Raw genomic sequence first — 24,228 nt, 5'->3', positions numbered from 1 at the left:
AACCAACTGAGCCACCCAGGTGCCCCTATTTTTTTATTTTTTAAGTTTATTATTTTGAGAGAGAAAGAGATGGCACGAGCATGGGAGGCGCAGAGAGAGGAGGAGACATGGAATCCCAAGCAGATTCCACACTATCAGTGCAGAGCCCAATATGGGGAACTGTGAGATCATGACTTAAGTCAAAACCAACCGTCAGACACTTAACCAACTAAGCCACCCAGGCACCTTGTACTTAATTTTTGAAATTCATCCTTTTCTGTTGGTTGAGTGTCCAACTTTGGCTCAGGTTGTGATCTCAAGCTCTGTGAATTTAAGCGCCATGTCAGACACTATGCGATCAGCTCAGAGCCTGGAGCCTGCTTTGGATTCTGTGTCTCCTTCTCTCTCAGCTCCTTCCCCACTCAGTCTCTTTCTCTCTCAAAAAATAAACATTAAAAAATTCATCTTATTGTAATTCCAATAATTGTTTGCTTTGCACCATATTGGAGACCTACTAGATATTTAGATAGCCAGATTTTTTTTTAATTACCCAGAGAAAACAAGAATTAGTAGAAATGATAATAACAAGAATTGTAGTGTTACTATCAAATAGGAACAAATTGGGGGACATCAGAAAGGTAAATACTAATCTAAAAATAATAAATTTTGGATTCCCCTAGTGCCAAAAGAGAAATAGCCTCATCTTTTCTTTTAGCCTTCCTCCCTCCCAACAAAATGCAAAAAGAAAGAAAAGCAAAGAAAAGCAAGGGAAAAAATCACTTATGTTGTAAATAATTTCTCTATATCTTTGAGAGAGATATATATTTTTTAAAAAATGATAAACGAGACTCTTGACAGTTTTACATTCCAGGGGTTATCTTTCTTGAGGGTCTTGGAATATGAATATCAAGGAGGATGGCATCCTGTAATCTGCTCTCTGTGGGAGTTTAGCAGAGGCACTTGGCTCTAAGATACAGTTTCTGCTTGTCAAAAAGATACAAGAAATAAATGCAGTTGTAAAAATAAAACCATTTTCTAAAATTGATATTAATAAATACGGCAAACATATTTTAGAAAACTGACATTATTTAAAAGAATAAAATCAATAGCCCAATATTTCCTTTCTTAACATAACTACCTTCATTACTCATTTTGGACTCATCTCCATTTCTGGGTTTTCCATGTACCCATAAATAATGAAAAAGTATTCATATCACCTTTATGTTTGACCTTGGTAAACTATATCACCACAGTGTCTTTGTGTGAATACCTATACCTTGTACACTTGAAAAATCTCTACTAAAAAACTACATCAATAATATAATTTTTATGTTATATTGCTAGTGTTCTCAAATATTTTGCCAAAAAAATAACTTGGGGAAGGATCCTACCATTAGATAATTTCTTAGAACTCCGACTTCTAAAAACATGGCTTCAAATGACGTAAGATGCCTTCAGTAGTATTGTTTTCTGGGGTTTTGTTTTGTTTTTTCCGGCTCACATTTTGGTACTTCCTACAGTATAATATTGCACTGTGTTAATATGTAAATACAATATATATTATTGGAAAAACCAGGTGAATACTTAATTCCTGAACAGATTTTCAAATTGTTTTATTATTTAAGAGTAAATTTTCTACATCTACTACTTCTTCTACTTGTGAAGTAATTTCACAACAGTGTCCTAAAGAAGTAAATACTCTTCAAATTATTGTGTCCATAGCATGTAGTATGTACCCATAATTTCACCTTTTCTTCAGATAACTCTATATATTTAACTTCAGAAGATCTTAATTTTTATGCCGCCTGATGTGGAAAATTTCCTATGATTCATGGTCTCTTATGAGTTACCACTTGATTGTTATCAATATTCCTTTTGAAGAATATAATGGATCTAAAAAGGTAAGAGGAGAGGCTGCCACAATGGGGCAATGAAAGAATGAACAGTTCATTAGTGGAGCAAGTCTTTCCTTTCAGCTCCATCTTTTGGAATTAGCATACAGTACAGGAGTTGTGTGTTTTCATTTGCAAAAGGGTTGGATACCGGAGTTTCCTGAGATAATGTACTTGGATATTCTTGAAAGTGCTTACTTAGCAATTTTAGTTAACTGGTTTTACACATAGTTGATACAACAAACATATTTGATTAGGCATATGGACTGATTTCCTTTGGAAACTGTGTAAGATAGCGATCACTAAATTGGTTAGGTCAAGATTTACAATATTAAATTATCATTTTAATTATATTAACAGTACTCTTACTTTGTTGCTAAGAAATAAAAAGCTTATATGTCCTCTTAACTAGAAATAGTCAATGTAGAGAGGAGACAAAGACTGTAGATATTTTATACTAAGAAACCCAGTTATACAGATTTATATCAACTTGAAAAAAAACAGAATGTGGTACATACAGCATTCATCACACTAGAGATAAGGAGATTTTACTTTAAGTTGAGACTTCTAAATAGTTTCATATAGTTCATTATAACCTCAGTATAACCTAAATATAAAGATAGGTATAACTTCAAATAGATATACTGTCCAATTCTGGAAGTAAAAAAAAACTAAACATGATGTATTTTGTAACCTGTGCCACTATCCAATCTACAGTAGTGGCAGCCTTTTGGATGTGAGAATCTGGAGATAATTTAAAGGTAAATAGGAACACTTTGTATTAGAGAATTTTAGGAAATCCCCTCCATCATAATTTCTGTAGTACTATGGGATCTAGGATATGAACAGATAGTTTCTGCAACCAAATTTTATTTTCAGTCTCACACTTACATAGCTGCTTAATTCCTGTTTCCACTCACATTTGTCAAGACACTTCAGTGATTCCAGTTACTCTCTATGGTGTGATATTGAATATAAAGGACTGGAATGAGAGGAAGCAAACAGGCAGATGCTTAGGGCAGTGATATAGTAAGTGATATGCCTAGGAGTAATAAAGGACATGGAATTTATTATGATAAAAGAAGTGGGGCACCTGAGTGGTTTTTTAAGCATCTGACTCTTGATTTCAGCTCAGGTCATGATCTGACAGTTCTGTGAGCCTGAGCCTTGCATCAGGCTCTGCACTGACAGCATGGAGCCTACTGTAATTCATTCTCTCTCTTTCCCTCTCTCTGCCCCTCCCCTACTCTCTCACTCTCTCAAAACAAAATCAATAAAAACTTTTTAAAAAATAGCAAGGGCTACTTAAACATAAACAGATTTATGTTTAGAATTCTATGAGGCCACATATGTGAGAGAAATATATTCTCTTTTGCAGGGAACCCTGAGAGAAGGGAGCCAAAAATATAACCTTAAGGAAGACATTTAATGAACATCATATATAGTTAGAAAATGAAAATATACTTTGGGAGTAAGACTTCCTGGTCACATAAAAGGAGAAACGGAAGAGAAGTTAAGATGTCAAGATCTCCCTGGGAAAAACTGTCAGTCAAAAAGGTGTCATTAAAGTTTGGGTGCTCAGATGGGCATTTGGCATTGCTTTCTGTAAAGAGAAAGATTTCTTGAGAGACACAGAGAGAGAGAACGTGCACGCACACCAAGTGAATAATGTAGATAATAGCACAAAATCATTGATTTTTCTTAATTAAGAACTATTTCTGTGCTCATGGTATATTCTCCAGAATAGATCACATACTGGGGAAACAAATCAGGCCTCAAATAGTACAGAGATTGAGATTATACCATGCATCTGACCACAACCACTATGAAACCTGAAGTTAACCACAGGACAAATTTTGGAAAGACCACAAATACATGGAGATTAAACAACATGCTACTAGACAATGAATGGGTCAACCATGAAATCAAAGAAGAAACTACAAAAAAAAAAATACATGAAAACATAATAGTTCAAAACCTTTGGGATGCAACAAATGGTGTTCTAAGAGAGAAGCATATAGCAATACAGGTCAATCTCAAGAAGCAAGGAAAATCTCTAATAAAGAAACTAACCTTACACCTAAGGGAGGTAGAAAGAAAATGAAGCCTAAAGTCAGCAGAAGGAAGGAAATAATAAAGAATAGAGCACACATAAATGATATAGAAACTGAAAAACAAACAAAACAATAGAACAGATTGATGAACGAGGAGCTAGTTGTCTGAAAAAAATTCATGAAATTGATATATCCCTAGTCAGATTTACCAAAAATAAGAGAGGAATGACCCAAATAAAATCACAATGAGAAAGAAGAAATAGCAACCAATACCACAGAAATGCAATCATAAGAGAATATTATGAAAAACCATATACCAACAAATGAGATAACCTGGAAGAAATTGATAAATTCTTAAAAACATATAAACTACCAAACCGGAAACAGGAAGAAATAGAAATTGTGAGCAGAGTGATAATCTGCAAAGAAACTGAATCAGTAATCAAGTCTCCTCACCAACAAGTCCAGGACTGGATGTCTTCTGAGGTGAATTCTACCAAATATGTAAAGAAGAGTCAATACATATCCTTCTCAAACTATTAAAAAAAAAACAGAAAAGGAAGGAAAACTTCCAAATTCATTCTATGGGACAAGCATTACCCTGATACCAAAACCAGAGCAACACTGCACTAAAAAGGAAAACTATGGGCCAATATCCCCAATGAACATGGATGCAAAAATTCTCAGCAAGATATTAACAAACTGAATCGAACAAAACATTAAAAAAAATTGTTCACCATGATCAAGTGGGATTTATTTCTGGTTGCAAGTATGGCTCAATATTCACAAATCAATAAACCACAGTAATAAAAAAAAGGAATCATATGATCATTTCAATAGATGCAGAAAAAGCATTTGACATAGTACAATGTGCATTCATGATAACAACCCTCAACAAAGTAGGGTTAGAGGGAACATACCTCAATATAATTAAAGGCCATACACATTAAACCCATAGCTAATATCATTCTCAATGAGGAAAAACAAAGTTTTGGCTCTAATGTCGAGAACAAGACAGGGATGTCTACTCTCACCATAGTATTGGAAGTCCAAGCCACACCAATCAGACAACAAAAAGAAATAAAAGGCATCCAAACCATCAAGGAAGAAATCAAACTTTCACTATTTGCAGATAATAGGTTACTTTATATAGAAAACCCATGAGACTGCTAGAACTGATACACGAATTCAGGAAAGTCACAGGATACCAAAGCAACATACCTAAATTTGTTGCATTTCTATACACCAATATTGAAGTTATGGAAAGAGAAATCAAAGAATCAACCCCATTTACAATTGCACCAAAAACATAAGATACTTACGTAGGAATGAAAAAACCAAAGAGGTAAAAGATCTATACTCTGAAACCTGTAGAACACTTATGAAAGAAATTGAAGAGGACACAAAGAAAAAGAAAAACATTCCATACTCACAGATTGGAAGAATATTGTTAAAATGTCTATCCTACCCAAAGAAATCTATACATTTAATGCAATCCCTATCAAAATACCACCAGCATTTCTCACAGAGCTAGAACAAACAATCCTAAAATTTGTATAGAACAAAAGACCCTGAATAGCCAAAGCAACCTTGAATAAGAAAAGCACAGCTGGAGGCATCACAATTCTAGATTTCAAGTTCTATTATAAAACTAGTAATCAAGTCAGTATGTACTGTCAAAAACAAACACATAGATCAATAGAATAGAAAATCCAGAAATGAACCTACAAATATATGGTCAACTAATTTTTGACAAAGCAAGAAAGTATATCCAATGGAAAAAAGACAGTCTCTTCAACAAATGGTGCTGAGAAAACTGAACAGCAACATGCAGAAGAATAAAACTGGACCACTTTTTTCTACCCATACACACAAAGAAATTCCAAATGGAGGAGAGACCCAAATGTGAGACAAGAAACCATTAAAATCCTAGGGGAGAACACAGGAAGTAACCTCTTTGACACTGGACATAGCAACTTCTTTCTCAATAGGTCTCCTGAAGCAAGGGATACAAAGGCAAAAATAAACTATTAGGACTTCCCATCAAAATAAAAACCTCTTTACAGTGAAGGAAACAATTACAAAACTAAAAGTAACCTATGGAATAGGAGAAGATATTTGCAAATGGCATATCTGATAAAAGGGTTAGTATCCAGGGGCGCCTGGGTGGCTCAGTTGGTTAAGCGTCCGATTTCGGCTCAGGTCATGATCTCATGATTGGTCGGTTCGAGCCCCGCATCGGGCTCTGTGCTGACAGCTAGCTCAGAGCCTGAAGCCTCTTTCTGATTCTGTGTCTCCCTCTCTCTCTGATCCTCCCCTGTTCATGCTCGCTCGCACGCTCTCTCTCTCTCTCTCTCAGAAATAAATAAAACATTAAAAATTTTAAAGAAAGAAAAGGTTAGTATACAAAATATAGAATTCATGTTCCTTATGTTCAAAATAGTTTAAAACAGAATTACCTTACCATCTAGCAATTGGACTACCAGCTATTTATGTAGCACAGAAGGACTTATGCAATAATGTAGTCACAGGCCTCAACTGACCCTGTGAGGGTTTCTGAAACTGAGATGACTCTTCATAGTGACCCAAAGATGGAGCAAGAGTACTGAGCTCTGGGGCAGCTGCATGCCTCAGTCAGTTAAGCATCTGACTTCAAGTCAGGTCATGATCTAGCACGGCTCAGGAGTTTGAGCCCTGCATCTGGCTCTGTACTGACAGCTCCAAGTCTGGAGCCTGCCTCAGATTGTGTGTCTCCCTCTCACTCTCTGCCCCTCCCCCATTCGTGTTCTGTCTCTCTCTCAATAATAAGCATTAAAAAAGTTATATATAGATATAGATATCCATCTATATATCTATATATATATATTTGTATAGATCTATCTTGTATTTGTCAGCTAGGGCTACCATAAGAAAATACCACAGACTGAACAATTTAACAACAGAGATTTGTTTTCTCAAATTTCCAGAGGCTTAAATTCTTCAATCAAGATGTTGGAAGGCTTGGATTTTCTTGAAGCCTCATTGTTGCAGAGGGCCACCACCTGTATCCTTACATGGCCCTTTCCCTGTGGATGCACATCCCGGATATTGCTCTTATAAACACACCAGTCCTGTTGCATTAAGGCCCCACCCTAATCTCCTTTATCCTTCACTACCTTTTTATAAGCTTTAGATGCAAATAGTTACATTGGAGATTAGGGCTTTCACATTAATTTTAAGGGTACACAATTCTACCCCTAACAACTGTTATAGCTCTGTATCGTCCCATCATCATATGTGAGTTGAGTTGGGAAGTGGGCAATTCCTTGGTTTCAGTGACGCTCCTCAGCTCAATTAGTTATTCTCTCAATATATAAATCTATAAACAAAATGAACATTCTTAGCAGTTGGCAAAAATACTACATTAATTCTTTGATCTGTAAAGATTTATCATAGCAGGACAGTCCAAATTGAAAAACCAAAAACGGGTTCCTCTCCACCAAGGTAATAAATCAAAACACCAAACCACCTCTCAAAAAAGTGGTAGATCAACTAATTTTAGAGAGACAAGAATACGATCATCTTTTGGGACGACAGCCACTTAGTTGTGAGGTGATAACATCAGTCAATGTTTCATCCTGATTAGAATAGACACATATTACAGATATTGGTTTGCCTTTTCTGCAGAAAATACTTCAGCCAATGGTACTTCCCAAGGGATCACAGAGTATCTGATCTACATATATGAAATTCCAGGTAGCATACCTTCTAATAGACCCACCTCTTAGAATAATATAGTAATAAACAAACACAACTGGAAGATGTAAGGATTCTCACACTCACTCCCTCTGCAGAAACTATCGGCCTATTAGAACACTAAAAGCTTTGAGACAGAGCCATTTTGATGTTGACACCAGTAATGTAACATATTTCACAATGAAGGATACACTTTTAACCAAGAGTCGGTCTATGTGTTCTGGCTTTGGAAGATTAAAAACATGACTCTCGGAACTGAGGGGTGGAAGTAGGCCCTATTCTCCATTACTGCCGATGACACATTTGAAAATGTTTGATTCCTAATTCCTATAAATGTAAACCTCTTCAAAGAGCCTGAGTTTCAGATGGCCTTATTTCCACCAAGATACATTTTAAGAGTTTAACTAAATTTAATCGTATTGCTTTGACTTATCAAGTTGAGTTCTAATGTCAGTCCAGCAAAGGCAAAGAGAAGCATTCCCATATTAGCAAAAGTAACTGAATCTTATTATCATGAGAAAGGGGAGTGGTTGTAAATTAATAGGTGCAGTCATAAATAGACTTGACATTCACTGGATATACTTGTGTAACTCTTGGTACTTTCTATTTACAATTTGTAAAAGAAATAGCTGTAAGACCATCAGGAGAAGGTCCTGGATCACTCCTCCAGCCAAACATCTTCAATCAGAGAAATATACCTGAGGGGGCAGATGGGGTGCACTTGAATGGATGATACAGAAGTGATATGATACATCATTTTGACCCCAAGTTCCATTGTAGCAGAGCAGACCAGATTGTCTCCCTAATTCATCTCTCATAAGTTTGTCCTTATGAGAGTGGTGACTGAAAATGACCCTGGTGAAGCTTTGCTCAAATGGAGTAAAGCTAATGTGAAAAGTAAATGAATGTAAGCAATGCCAAGGGTAAATGCCTGAATGGTTATATCCAGATCCCTTTACGAGGCTGGGGCACCTGTTCAAGAACTGTTGCAAGTATTGGATGTTGATGGCACATAATTGCTGAATTTCTCCCTTTTCCAGAATAAATAACTCCAAAAAAAACCTTTATTGCTTGGAAGATTATTCACTACCATGCAGCCAATGTTCAATGAATGAATGGATGACATTCTGTCATGCAAGTACACAAGACCTGTAATAAAAATTAATAAATATACAAGTATATAAAATCCATAGAAACTGGGAAATATTTAGTTCTCTATTACTTCTGTTACATCAACATTATCGGTGAATGTAGAAAGGCAACATATATAAGGAATAAAACTAAACATATCAACCCCAAGTTTTCTCACTTCAAGCAACAGAGTCATTGGGTTCCTAGATGGGTTTCCATACATAACCATCAACCAATGCACACACGCTTTTTGTACCGCCTAAAAATATTCATGAATAAATGAACTTTATTTTTTATTGATTTAAAATATAACCTACTATAATGATCAGAGAATACTAATTATAAATAATATAATGATTACATTAATATTTTTACTATAATTTAGGTTTACTGCATATATTAACAGCAGATGGGCTAAAGCCAAAATATATTATAAAAATGGAAATCAAGTTTATGTATTAATGGAGATTTTGTACACTCAGAAAAATACTATTAGTATTAGAATTGAAGAAATAATGAACCCAGTTCTCTAGAGTTTTAGGAAGAAAATGAGATTTAAGGGTCAAATAGTCTTTAGTTTCCTCCTGAGAAAGTTTTATATCATACAATTTTATATAGTGTAAATATCAAACAGAATTTAGGGAAAAAACAATATTTAAGCTACTATTATAGCATTAAATTTAAAAAAACATTGGATTAGAATTTTTTGAATAAGGGAAATAATTGAGTTTATGTAATTATTTTGTGAGATTATAAATGTAAAATTATTCATATATAAGTGATAAAATTACAATTTTTAATATTCATATAAAATTTGGAAATGTGAAATTTTTCTGACATATAACAAGGAATACTGATTTTTAAGCTTTCACAAAATAACTGTGCAAACAGTAATTATCATAAAATGAAAAACAAAAATTTTAACATATTAGTTTATTTCATATGTGTGTGTGTATGTGTGTGTACACACACACAAATTAAGACACTCTATATTTTCAGATCCCTTAGATCATCTTCTTGATAGTTTAAATATATGGCTATATTTGAAATATATTAAGTAAACTAAATAATATGTTCAAATTATTCTCATTAAATCTGTAACCTGGAGGGGCACCTGAGTGGCTCAGTCAGTTAAGCGTCCAGCTTTGGCTCAGGTCATGATCTCATAGTTCGTGGGTTTGAACCCCTCATCAGGATCTGTGCTGACAGCTAGCTCAGAGCCTGAAGTCTGCTTCAGATTCTGTGTCTCCCTCTCTCTCTGACCCTCCCCTGCTCATGCTGTCTCTCTCTCTCTCAGAAATAAATAAAACATTAAAAGAATTTTTTTAAAAATCTGTAACCTGGAGAATCTTTGAAATATATATTCACCATAATCAGATGTAAATTAAATTAAATGTTAAGTGTCATTAGAAATAGTCCATTAAGCTAAAAGTTTAAAAAGAGGAATGAAGTTGGAAGACACAAGGACACTTCTACTAAACACCAAGACCAAACGAAAGTTTGTTCATCTTCAAATATTTGTTGAACATGTGGTAACAGTACAGTTATAAAAACGTTTAAAATTTGAAATACTTATTCACAGATTATTTCATAGCCACTGTCCCAACCCTCCCATGAGTGTTCTTCAACACCTCAGGGCCCCCACACTCCCAATAATTAAAGGCTAAAATCCAGGTAAAACAGATAATCTCTGGGACACTATTTCAACTCTATGACTTTTATTGACAGTAAATACCCAACACTAGTACACTGGTTTTAAATATTTTGTGTGGTATTGTGGATTGGTATTGGGACAGCTCAGCTAGAACGGTACTACATTACCCAGAATTCTCTTTCCTGCTTAGTATGCTGTTATTGTGAACCACAGATATTTTGTGGTGTTGAAGATGGAATTGAAGCAGCAGACTCATTCTTTTATAGTCAAAAATTCAGTGCAGGGTGTGAGAAAATAATGCATAATTGCAATAATTGCATAATTGAATTGCATCTTATTGCATAATTGTGTCATCTGCTGTTCATATGAGGCAGCAAGTAGGCCCAAAGCATCCCTAGTTCCTGATGGATTTCTTCCTTACAGATGTTCAGCTCCTGGAAAATCACAGATGCATGATTTGCTTCATTATAAATGGCATCATCCTCTTCATCTTGAAGGTGAAGACATCAGGTATTTCAAGACTGAGGACGGTTCCAGACTTTTCTTGTGCATACCAGCATACCTACCTGGCTTACAGCTTTCCTTGGTTTTCCTACTTCTGTTTATCTTTCCTTACTGATAGCCCTACCAACTTTAGAATCTAGTTCCAGATGTGGGACCAGCCATCTCAATCTTTTTAACTATCCCCTCTGCTGTCTGTAATAAATGCTTTTATCCATACTCTCTAGTGAGTTCTTCACTAACTTTCTGATACACAATTTTGTACAGGGAGTGTTTCAAGTAGAACAAAATCTTAGGAATGGATTATTTGGTACACTTCATCTGCAATGATTTAACTTATAGGACTATATTTCAAAGCATTAATGATAGTATTTCTAGTGGTAAAGACAGTGCTAGTAGTTCATGAAATATGAAAAAATATTGGAAGTGCCAAAACAAAGATGGGTCACTTGTAGACACCTATAGTCAAGTGTCTATGAAGAGTGTTAGGTGACAAATTATTTGTGGACATAAATACTATAATGGAAATAAAGTATATAATAGAGTTAGGCAACTGTTTCTAAATATACCAGAGAACTCAGAGTAGAAAGATGAGCTCATGACTTTAACTACTAAGCTGAGGTCTTGCTTCTATGAATGCTCTAAAAGAAACTTGAAGCTGCAAGGTTAAGAATTCTGAAAACAAAGTGCCAAATCTAATCTTACTTGTTACTGAGTTATAACAGAAAAGAAATTCCAGAATTTTTGAGGTGTCACTTTTCCACCTTCTAGAAGTTACTCATATTCCTTGGCTCAGGGCCCTTTTCTCCATTTTCAGAGACAGCAGTGTAGTATCTTTCGGTCTCAGACTCTGTTTTCATCTCCTTATCTGATTTTAACCTATTTTCCTCTTAGGCCCACCCAAATAATGCAGGATAAAATTCCATCTTAATGCTATTAATTTAATCATATTTGTAAAGTCCCTTCTGCAATATCAGGTAACAAATTTACAGATTCTGGGGATTATGAACATCCGAGGAGGATGACATGAAGAACATGAACAGCGTATACTCCTTCAGTTCTCATTGATCCCATATCTATCATCAGACTCGAGTTAAAAAGAACTTTGAGAATGAATGACAAAGTATAACCTCATTAGGAGATGAGGTATATCAAAAGCTATAATTGCATGATTTTGCCAAGTGATACCAAAAGAAACCTAGGGAATATGTGTGGGGATGTATTTTAAGATTGAGGGATCAATGAAATAAGGAAGAAAATAAGCTGGACCGTCACAGACTTTGAGCCTGGAGGTCTCCCTTGTCCAGCAAGAGAGTAGATGCAGAATTGAATACAAGAGAGGCTAATGTCCAGGAGGAGACAAGAGCCCTGAGTAAGGGTCTTGCTCTGTATTTATTAGGATCAGAAGGCTTACAATCATAATGGGCATGCAGAAAGAGACAATAAAAGAGTGATCATTAATTCATGTTAATGAGTGTGAGAGAAAGGGGGTTTGAACGATATGCAATGTGAGGGGTCAGGGTCAATAAAAATCAAAGTCCCGGTGCAAAGCAGAGGGCCATTTACTGCAGGCACCAGGCACCATGTCTGTTTATCTTAACTTGTCTAGGGGATAAGACAGAGCATGCTACCTCAGGGTTAACAAGACACTTTACTCACTAATTAGCCCTGGGCACTTTCACCCTGCTTTGGCAGCTTTCTATCTCTACCTGTTCCTCTACTTATTCTTGGACAACATCATCCTGTGGAAGCAGCTTTCCACTCTTTGCTTGGTTCTATGCTGGGCTTTTTTGCCCTATGGCAGCTTTTTGCCCTAAGCCTTATTAACCTATTGATGCAAGCTCAGAGAATTCTTAAACTTATTCCCCACACTGGATCACCTTGAGTTTATTAATATGAGCTCACTCAATAGAGATTTACAACTAGCTACAACTATGTAACCCAATTTACCGTTAAATACTGTAATAGGTATGTTTATTTCCTACCTGTTTTGAAATAAATATTTGTCTATATTTTAATCTTACTTCTCTCCTATCACATTCTAATTCTTTGTAAGAGTGATTAAACATGTATCTCAATATTAAGTTCTAAGATATTAAAGGAGGAATTCTACTCATCGAGAAGTGGGGGGAGGAATTCACTGAAGATGAGTAAAAAAAAAAGTGCTTTTCATTCTATTTGGAGAGAATGTTGCTGTGTTCTCAGCTCTACAAACAGATATTTTGTTTAGGGAGAAGAATGATTTTGTGAATATATTTATTTGCAATACATATTAAATCTGACTGAAAGTAGTATGCATAGACACCAAGTTGTTAATGTTTGATTGTGGTAATTTTTGAATAACATCAACCTAATTAAACCAGAACTCCATTTCCTAGAATTCTCTTTTTTGCATTGTTTCAAATTATTGTAGGCCATAAGAGGTATCTTATGAGACTTGAAAGTCAAAAGTAAGGGAAATAGTCATTTTTCAAAGACCATGGGAATTATCTGCTTTTTTTAAACCAGAAGACTAATTATCATTTAAAAAGGGGGAGTATAGAAAATATGTTCATTTAGGAAGGCAGCCTAAGAGGTATACAGTAATTAGCAGTGAGAAAGAATGGAGACTTGCAAAAGTGAGTCAAATTACCATGTGGTAGCAATGATGAAGTCTTTATCAGCTGTAAAAGAGTTCTAAAGTACTTGGAAAGAAGAATGAGTAGAAGAATACAGTTCCATTAAAGAAAAATAGAAATTCTGGAATAAGGACTGGAATCATTAAATATTCTGTGCTTGATTCCAGATTTTGTTGAGGTTTTCTAAACTACAGAAATAAATCTATAGTAACAGAGTCAATTTCCATGTAGAACTCCAAACATTAAAACCTACTCAGAATATTTCTAATTTACCAACAGATATTAATCTTTGGGATTCAGAATTAAGAAATCATAATTCTCTGGAATTAAATAAAATTCTAAACCAGGAATCATTCTTGAAATATTTCTAATATGCTTGATTCTTGTTACTCAGATACTCGATACCTACACATTACTTAAAGCATAAGAAATATTAGGTTTGTTACTATATTCAATGGACTACAGCCCATAATGAACATTGATGTACTGAGAAATGCCAGCAAGTATTATTGGGTAGTATTCAAATAATGGCCTTCAAATTACCTTGTAAATTGCTGAAGTTAGGGTAAAATTTGCTCCAAAACAGGTTATTCTTTGGAACATCACTCATAAGATTTGTTTAATGTGTACCATGTATATAAGCATATTAATATTGGTTTTTGGTTTTTCTTTTTAAATTTAAGTGATTCACCTTTTACAATAGCTGGGGGCACACACAAACATTCATAACATGGCCACAACTACAAGCAGGGGTCATTAATTACACCATGAACATTTCTTTCCTGTCTGGTCCTGCTTTGGGTCTCAGAAGTGATCAAGGGTCCTGATTTTGATTTGATATCAGTGGATACCTTTGAACCAGTAATATCTCTGTTGTTTGTCAAAAATCTAATTCTCACAAAAGAATTATATTTTCCCATGTTCCTAACCAATTTTCCAGACTGAGATACAGAGTAAAACATACATTTCCAAAGACTGCCAAGAAAGAATTCTCACAAGGAGAGCATTCTACTGGAATTCTTAGGGTCTTTACATCAGTTCCCCCAGATGACAGAAGAAACACCGGACCCCTTCTACCTAAACACAAGACTGAAAAGGAGAGAACTATCTCTCAGTCCTCTCTTTTCTTTGACTACACTGAAGCTTATAGGCGTTCTGCCTTTCTTCTTTCTCCTCAACTGTGCTTTGTAATTTCGTGATCTCTCTAGCTCAATCAAACAAAATATAATTTTTTAACTTTCTCAATTTTCTCTATGGGTGGAGAATAAAAAATAATCCAAACTATTTTTATCCAAACTAAAGCCAATTGCATTTTGTCTTTCCACAAAGATTTGAATAAATAAGTAATGAGATATTTATTTAAAAATCTATAGATTTTTAGTAAAGCCATTTAATTTTGGTAAAAAATATAGGTTGCTTTTGGTAGGAATATCAGCTGAAAAAGGTATATGTAAAATTATTTCATACACTGTAAATTATTTTATNAAAAAAGGAAAACACACAAAAGCATTCTCTTTTTTATTCTAGAAAAACAAGTCAAAGGAGGTTATTATGTGGATTTTCAGAATAAAGAAAATAAAGAAAAGGACCTATTCTGGTTGTAGAGATGGGGGTGTGCAATAAATTTAATTTTATATACATTGTATGTGAGTTAGTTGTGTAGCATCCAAGGCAGCATGAGTTATATTAGCTAGAAATGTGGAGTCAAATTTAAAATGAAGATTCATTTAAAGAAATATAAGCAATTTGATGCAAGAGAGAAATGTCTCATGTATTAGTAAATGCAAAATACAGATACAACTAAAGGAAACACATACAGTGACAGTGAGATTTAGAAAAATTAAAGAACGTATTAACATAGAAGATGGCATATGATTAGCTGGGATAAAAACTGAGCATCGAATACTGAAGAAGAGTTAAAGGGGATGAAAACTGAGGAAATAAGTACAGGTGATACTGTAGGATAGGTTAAAAACAAACACCAGGCTACTGAGTATTAAGAAAAGAGCACACTGGAGTTTTAAAGACATTCACTGTGGAGGAACTAAGTGGACTCAAAATGCCCACTAAATCTTTCAGATACATCTTATTAGTCACTAATTCTTAGTGCAGCAATTAGGAAAAACAGACATGTAATTATATTTGGTAAATGATCATACCATTCATCTTTCTATAATTAAATTCTTATTGTATCAAATTTATTGATACTAACAAAGAAAAATAAGTCACTATTTCTAAATGACCTTTCCTAGAAATCAGTTGAAAATTCTGTTCATAAGTTTTGTCATATGATATTTACAAATATCATAAGACATTTGTAAAAAAATATTTTCTCTATTAGGAAACCAATAAAGGCATGACAAACTCACAACAATTCTCTTAAAGAGATTTCAATCATAAAAAAATACTTCCAAAACCAAACATCAATCTATCATTATCTTCATATTTTTATCCCTCAGGAAAAAAAAATCTAAGCAATGGATTTATCTTATTGTATCTCAACATAAAAATTTCTGCAAGAAAAACAAAAAAGTCACATGAGAATTGCCTTCATTCTCAAAATTTGCAAAAGGCTAAAAAAGAAAAAAACAAGAAAAAGTATTCTTAGTTTTTTTCTTTTAAGAATAATCACTAAAACTATCAGCTATAGTATATATAAAATGTATTTATTTTTGCTGAAATAATAGAAATATTTGTTTTTAGTGATTACTCATAAAATCATAAAATAATCTGGGACTGGATAAATAATGATAAAAATAATAAATTGAAGCTATTTTCCCATGTATGCTACTTGAACCAATGAAGACAGAGGCTTCTCAGCACCTCTGTGACTCACTGCTAGAGCATGCTATGCTTTTTCAAAAAGCCCAGTCATGCATGCACCAAGCCCTGCTCTCAGCAGGAAAGATATCCTTTTAGAACTATGGACTCAGCAGGATCGTAAGCTATAAGCTCCATAACAGACTCAATTGCTACAAACATTTCTTTCTTGTCTCCATAAAACAAGATTCACTCTACATTTTACACTTAAGTATTTATCACGTATATAATGTGTATATGTATATGTTATATATACACACACGTGGTATATGCTATACATATACATATAAACCATATGCTAATTTATATATGTAGTTCATCATGACAATATATATCCTGAAACAGTTTTCTCCAATTGGAAGAAGTTAGATGCATAATATTCAGTTAACATATCACTTTTTGTTACTATTCTATAGTAATTGGAATTTATAAGCTCCTTCATGGACTCCATCAATCAATCAATAGGAACCATATATACTGAATACTATAAATTGAACTCCAGGCTAAGGACTCTTAAGATTCAAAGAGTAATTGAAGTGTACTTTGTTTTAAACCTGTAGGTGCTCAAAATTTAGTGGGGTAGATAGACAAGTATGTTAATACTGTCAAGCAATATAGCTTTATATTAGAGTATTATAAATCACTATGATTGGATAGAACACGTAGTTGAACTTATGTCACACACTCACCCTTATTTACCAACAGAAAAATTTCCTTTCTAAATTTTAACACTTCTGAAAATTCACAAAATAATGTACTACCTTTTGTTACTCCAGGGAAAAATAAATTTCTGTTATTTTCTAGTAATGAAAACTTGGGAAAACATTGACTTTTGATTCTCAGATTCTTTATCTCTAAACAGAACTCAATATATATATCTTGCAAAATAAATTTAAATTTTTATTTAAATTCAAACATAATTACTGTGACATTTATACCACATAAAAATGGTCATTGGGCCATTGGTCAAGTACTTCTTACAACAGTCCTTTGCAGGGGCACTAATAATGTCACCATTTTTAAGTTAAGAAGAGAGAGAGAGATAAATATGCCATCTAATACTCTGATCTTATAATGTTCAGTGCTTTATATACATTTATTTATGTTTCTATTCATTTACTTTTAAATTAATAATATCCCAACATTCTTCCTATTTTTGCATTTCTCAATGAAAGAGTATTTCATGTATTAATTCAGAAGATGAAGCAGCAAGACACTTTCTTTTACTGCCCCCAGAAAATGCAAAGAAGGGAGTAGGAGCTCAGCTTGGCCACCAATTTGATGCTTCTACATAGAACCTCAATTCTTCAGGGCAATGCTACAAAACATTGAGATAACTGAATAGTAGTTATGGTTCACGTATAGCAAGTGGAACCCTTATTTGTTAATGGGAATGCAAAATGGTACAATCACTTTAGAAGATAGTTTCTTGCAAAACTGGACACATTCTTAGTACACCAATCTAGCAACTGTCTTCCTTGGTATTTGCCCAAATGTGCTGAAAACTGAGGTCTGTACAAAAACCTAAACACAGATGTTTATTGCATTTTTATTCATAATTGCCCAAATTTGGAAGAAACTAAGATGTTCTTTATTAGGTTAATGGATAAATGGTCTTACATCCAGACAATGAAATTTTATTCAGCACTAAAAAGAAATGAATAATCAAGTCATGAAAAGAAACAGAGGAATCTTAAATACATATTATTAAGTAAAATAACCCAATTTAAAAAGGCTACATACTGTCTAATTCCAACTAAATGATGTTCAAGAAAAAGCTATGGAGATAGAAAATATCATTTTACTATTCATTCTCCTCCCCCTCACCTCTCAATTTCCCTGAGTGTGAAGTGGCATATCATTATGATTTGGAGAAATTTGCATTTATAATAATTAATGTTAAGTATCTTTTCATATGCTACTGTCCATTTGCATATCACCTTAGAGAAATGTCTATTCAAGTCGTTTGCACATTTTTTAATTATGTTTTTCTTTTTGCTGCTGCTAAATTGTAGGGGTATTTTTAACATGTTCTAGATATTAACCCCTTATCAGATATAAGACTTGCAAACTTCTTTAATTTGGTAGGTTCTCATTTTACTCTGTTATTAGTGTCTTTAGGAAACAGAAGTGTTAATTTTCATATAGTCCAACATATTTATTTTTCTTTTCTTACCTGTGCTTGGTGTCATATGCAAGGAATCACAGTCAAGTCCAATGGCATCAGAATTTTCCCATGTGTTTTCTTCTAAGAGTTTAGGTCTTGTGGTATAAGGGTCAAACTCCATTTTCATGTGGATATTCAGTTTTCCCAACACCACTGACATGAGGAAGCTAGACGGAAAGGGTCCCACTTATTATTTTCTTCTTTCCTTTCTTTCTTTCCTTCCTTCCCTTACTTATACCCAATCAACAGTTACATTTTTTTAGTTTATTCAGTGGTTGATAAATCAGTTTGTAAACTATTTTTTATGTCTATACAGAAACAAAGTCCAATAATATATAAGAATTTGTTCCAGGGTGTTAGGAAAAAATATATGAATTATGTTTCTAACATTTATTATCTTTGAGGCCTTAAGAAAGTAAAACAAGTTCTCTAAACCTCAACTCCATAATCTATCATATTCTATTTATAATGTTAGTGTGGCATAACTTTTATAAATATTTGTGGAAGATTAGGAGAGAACTAGATACACAAAACTAAAAGAGGGTTTTACTTTTGATATTGACCACTATAAGGCACTGCCACTCAGTTGGTACTGTGACTGTTTACTTCAAAGAGCCATTCCACTCTTCTGTCTAGACAAGTGCTTCAGGATCATGGGAAATCTGAAAGATACGTGCATTCCATGAGCATGAGCCCACTGCCATACTTCATTTATTGCAAAATGGCTTATTTGATCATGAAAAAATGCTGTGTGGGATATCATGAAGGCAGATTAGGCACTGCATAAATCTACAAATGTGTGTTTTTGCATTCAGGGAAGGAAAATACATATCCAGAGTAACTATTTCAGAAACTACAAAGGGATACCCCTCCTCTGATAAAAACAGTGCAGTGTAATTAAAGAGCCAGCAGATAGCTGGTTGACCACCAGCTGGGAATATGGGTCGTATTGGGAATGAAATTCATATTGGAGACTTAATGTTCTTTGCTGCTGGTAGATTAGTCATTCAGCAGTGGCTAGATCAAGATTGGACTTGTTCAGAATGAGTCATCCTACACCCTTGATTATTAAAACTCACTCGGGGCACCTGGGTGGCTCAGTCATTTGAGAGTCTGACTTCAGCTCAGGTCATGATCTCATGGTTTGTGGGTTTGAGCCCCGCATCAGGGTCTGTGCTGATAGCTCAGAGCCTGGAACTAGCTTCAGATTCTGTGTCTCCCTCTCTCTCTGCCCCTCCCCTACTCACACTCTGTATATCTCTCTCTCTCTCAAGAATAGAAATAAACATTTAAAATTTTTTAAAAAATAAAACTATCTCTTGCTAAGGTCACACTTTGGTGGCAATCCACATGGCACACACTTATCTTCACATTGATTCCTATTCAGAAAGAACTATCCATATATACACTTCCCAGATCTATTTGATACCAATCTCTCATTAATGTCCCTTCCCAGTCCCTGCCCATCCAGCCAAACCACTTGTCACAACCTATACAGACCACTTACTTCTGATCCCTTATTCTCCAGGTTTACCATTTGAAGTTTTGCTTACTGTGAGGATTTTATCTCTGTCCTTCAGAGCTATCCTAGAAAGGAGCCATGGAGCTCCCGTTGTCTACTTTTGGGTGGGGCCTGTATGTTTCACAGAAGCATTTACAAGCCAGGCTAAAGCTTTTCCCTTTCTCAGTCAACTAGTTGTAATGGAATCCCTATGAGTTCATAGATAAAGATCTGGTAAGAGAAAGTAATGTAGCAGTTAGGGCCCTAAAAATAGGTGTCCCTATCTTATTCTTAAGCTGACCCTGAAAGCAAGAGACTGATGTCATATCACTTTCATTTGATAATGGAGTGTTTCTGGGAGCACTCAACATTATGACTTGGTGGGTCAAATGACACCCAGTTAGTTGAAAATGAGCAGCTAAGGTTGTTAGGTGAGTATGGGCCCATGGTTAAGCCTTCATCGCTTACTAAGTTCCAGTAGCAAGCCCAAGCTGTTTCTCAAAAGGAGAGTAGTTATCCATTTAGGTTAGTAGAGTTTGCTCCTTAGAGTCAGAACAGTGATTCACCTACAGGGGCTTTCTAAGGGTTCCAAACAATATGATTATCTCCCATTTGGTAGTCCAAATATCATTGGATCCGGTGGATCATGAGGCCAAGTGGGAAAGTACCTTATATAACAGTCTAGACCTGTTGTGGAGCCTTCTCTTGTTTGAGTCCTACTCAAACGTAGAAGTTTTGGGGTTTCTTGGACCAAACTAACACCAAAATGAGAAATATGTTGCTTCTAAAACTCAAATAAGTCCACTACACATTGTACCTTTTTTTTTTTTTCCCTAGAAGCAGACAGATGTGACAATTTATCCTTTACCTTAGAAAGTATATCCACACCACTGGAGCATTAGAAATTCCCGAGGCATAAGGCTCTTCTATTTTTAGATTACTCAACCTGTGACATGCAAATGTCCTACCAACATGTCTAGTAAAGTTGTTACTCTTGCACATGGGGTATAATCAGCATAAGTTCATCAATGTAATGAATATGATATCCTATGGAAGGGAAAGGTGATCAAGTTCTCCGAAGACTAAATCATGACATGAAGCCAGAGAGTTGATATACCCCTCATGTACTACAGTGAAGAAGGATTGTTGGCTGTGCTAAGAGAAAGAAATGAAAAAAACAATGGCAACACTGACAAAATCATTTGACTGATTATAGATACATACCAGGTACAAAGGTATCTGCTGATGTGATTAAAGCGATAAAACTTCATCTGAAATAGCAGTTGCAATTGGAGTCTCCAATTAATTTTAGGACTATGATCATTGTCCACCTCTACTTTATTCACAAGTGAAAAAGGCAATTGAATGGCATATGGAGGGAGTCTCAACCCCTGAATCTTCTAAGTCCTCAGTGATGACTCTAACCTCTGCAATCACTCCAGGAATGTGACCTTGCCTTTGGTTTACTATTTCTGTCAGTTGAGGTGTTGTAGTGGCTTCTATTTGGTCTTTTATAATATAAAAGTCCTCACTCCACAGGTCAGGATACCAATGTGGATATTATGATAGTTGCTGAATATGTTTTTCCCTCAATTATACACTTTAGAACTGGAAAAATAAAGACAGAATGGGTTCAAAGTTCCACTAGACCCACTGTGAAACAGACTTAAGTTAAAATTCCATTGATCACCTAACTTCCAAAAATCCCTACTGAGACTCATGGGCTCCAACAGATGTTTTGGTTTCCAGGAATTATTACCAGTTCAAAGCCAAAGTAATCTCAGACGATTATTATCATTTTCTCTCTCTCTATCGCACAGTCACACTAACTTTGTATAGTGCCTAAGGAAAAGTTAGAGATATGTTAGCAGTACTAATTGAGAGTTTAGCAGGATTCTTGTTCAAGGGTACCCAGACTCTTTGTCCTTCAAAGGGTTCTTTATCTTGTAAATTGCCTCTAGTTTGAGAACTGATGTAAGAGCCATGACTCTATTTAGGCAATTAAAATAAGAATTCTGCTCATTCAATCCTGAACTCTTTTGCTTATACAGATCAAATAAATATTTAATAAATTGTCCTATTTCCCTTTTAGGGATGTGATGATTAACTAGTCAACTGCATTGACTCAGTTGTCCGTTATGGTAACCACACTTTCCTTATCTTTGGTGATTAAATGCCACCAGTTTGCCCTTTGGCTCCAGGATCCAATTAGCTCCAGTGAGTTTAGGGATTCTAGTTCAAGGGTAGCAGTTCTCACTGTAACCTCTCACCTACAGAAAAGAGTGAAACCAGAGAGCCCTCGAGCATGGTGGGGCTTTCCTCACAGTGTGGTGAAAGGTGTCCTCTGGGTCTCATTGGGGTATGTTAACAATTCTTATAAGATAATTACACTCTAATAATCCAACCACCCTGAGCTTTGATATTTTTTTCTATAGGCTAGGACATTTCTGGTATTTGAACCTACTTATTTTGGGTCCATGTTTCAGCAAACCATGCAAACTGCTACAGCCTTTTCTAAATCTTCAAGCTAAAACATTGAATATGGAATCTGTTTAGTGGGTACAAATCAGTAAGTTTGTCTTGATCCAAGTTTATATTCCATCTACTATGATCATTTTCCATACATATTCCTCAGATTTCTATTAGGATAAATTGGGGGGGGGGATGTAATTCTATTTGCATACTGCAGAACTCTCTGTGGGTCAAGCTTTGTTTCTACCCTATGTGCCCATATGGGGCATGCTATTGGTCTAGACACAAGAAAGGTAATGCAGGTAGGTCCTAAAGAGGATTAGCAGTTCCATGCATGACAACTAATTCAGTGGAGACCACTGATTTACTCAAAGAAGTGCTAAACTCCATAGTCATCTATTTCTATTTTTTAAGTATTTATTTTTTATGAGAGACAAAGAAAGAGAGAGATATAGAGAGAGCACAAATGGGGGAAGGACAGAGAGAGGGAGAGACACAGAATTGGAAGCAGGCTCCAGGCTCTGAGCTGTCAGGGCAGAGCCCAACACAGGGCTAGAACCCATGAACTATGAGATCTTGACCTGAAGTCGGACACTTAGCCTACTGAGCCACCCAGGTGCCCCTAGAAGAGCTATTTCTACAAGCAAAGAAGAATTGGTAGAACCTCTGTGTCAATGCCCTTAAATTTATCACCATGTATCCATATGTTCCCATTCTAATTTTCAGGATGCCATTTCTACACACTCCCTATACATGTCGTAACTTTTAACAGAAGTTAAGTTGGAAACTCAATTTGTGTTATAATTTAACCACTTTATGAATATGACTTTCATAAAGTTTGGCCCTGAGGCTCCTGGGCATAGGCTTTATTTGGGAGCAGATATAGCTGATTTTGGATCATTTGTGTGGAACTTAAACTGGTAATTTGAAGCTGTGAGACTGTCCCGTTCTTTCCTTATTTTTTTTCCAGTTCAGTTATGAGCAACTAACCAATCCCATCAGTCTTTAGTTTGACTAAAATGTTCTAAGTAGATACTTAGTCAACAGAGTGTCAACAATTATATAGATATAGATTTTTTTAAAGAATATCCAATGAGGGAACCTGGGTGGATAAGTCGGTTAAGCATCCATCTCTTGATTTTGGCTCAGGTCATGATCTCAACGGTCCATGAGATAAAGCCCTATGTCAGGCTCAGTGCTGACAGCATGGAGCCTGCTTGGTATTCTCTTTCTTCCTTTCTCTCTCTGCCCCTCTCCCTCACTCATGCACATAGGAACACACACTTTAAGAATAAATAAATAGGTAGATATTAATAAAAAAGAATATCCGATGAAAGTATTTTCCTCATGGATATTGCCATATCAAATCATGAAATATCAGTGCTCTCTCTACTCTTGAAAATGCAGTCTTTAGTGGCTTTATATCTAATCTGACTAGAGAACAAATTTTAGAAGACACGGAACCAATTCAAAAAATCACATTCTTAAAATTGTTTTCTCTACAACCACTTTTGGTAACTAAGTCAATATCAGAAAATGTCCTGTCAGAGAAAGAGAACTAGCAGAAGATATACATTAAGGGATATACTATGAATACCTGATTAACACAACTATGGGGTCTAGCTATATAAGTCTGAAATTCCTAGGGCAAGGCATAGGGAAAAGCTAGCTAGAATTCTTCGGTTTGAACCAAAGCTGTTATCC

The 24,228-nt window shown here is 35.1% G+C and overlaps 1 protein-coding gene across 2 annotated transcripts in view; it reads right to left on the bottom strand.

The window, feature by feature from the left end:
• The window catches only part of LOC144216064 (uncharacterized), a 224,854-nt gene that overhangs the window by 34,130 nt on the left and 166,496 nt on the right, over positions 1 to 24,228 (bottom strand). For both annotated transcript variants that reach the window (XM_077745334.1, XM_077745335.1), the window contains exon 4: positions 18,561 to 18,718. In XM_077745334.1, the coding sequence (XP_077601460.1) occupies positions 18,561 to 18,718 (158 nt within the window). The remainder of the gene's footprint in view (positions 1 to 18,560; positions 18,719 to 24,228) is intronic.

This window comes from Crocuta crocuta, unplaced genomic scaffold, assembly GCF_008692635.1.
Source record: "Crocuta crocuta isolate KB4526 unplaced genomic scaffold, BGI_CrCroc_1.0 scaffold439, whole genome shotgun sequence".
Taxonomy (NCBI): domain Eukaryota; kingdom Metazoa; phylum Chordata; class Mammalia; order Carnivora; family Hyaenidae; genus Crocuta; species Crocuta crocuta.
The sequence above is the reverse complement of the archived record's forward strand: the minus strand, read 5'-3'. Positions and strand labels throughout refer to the sequence as shown.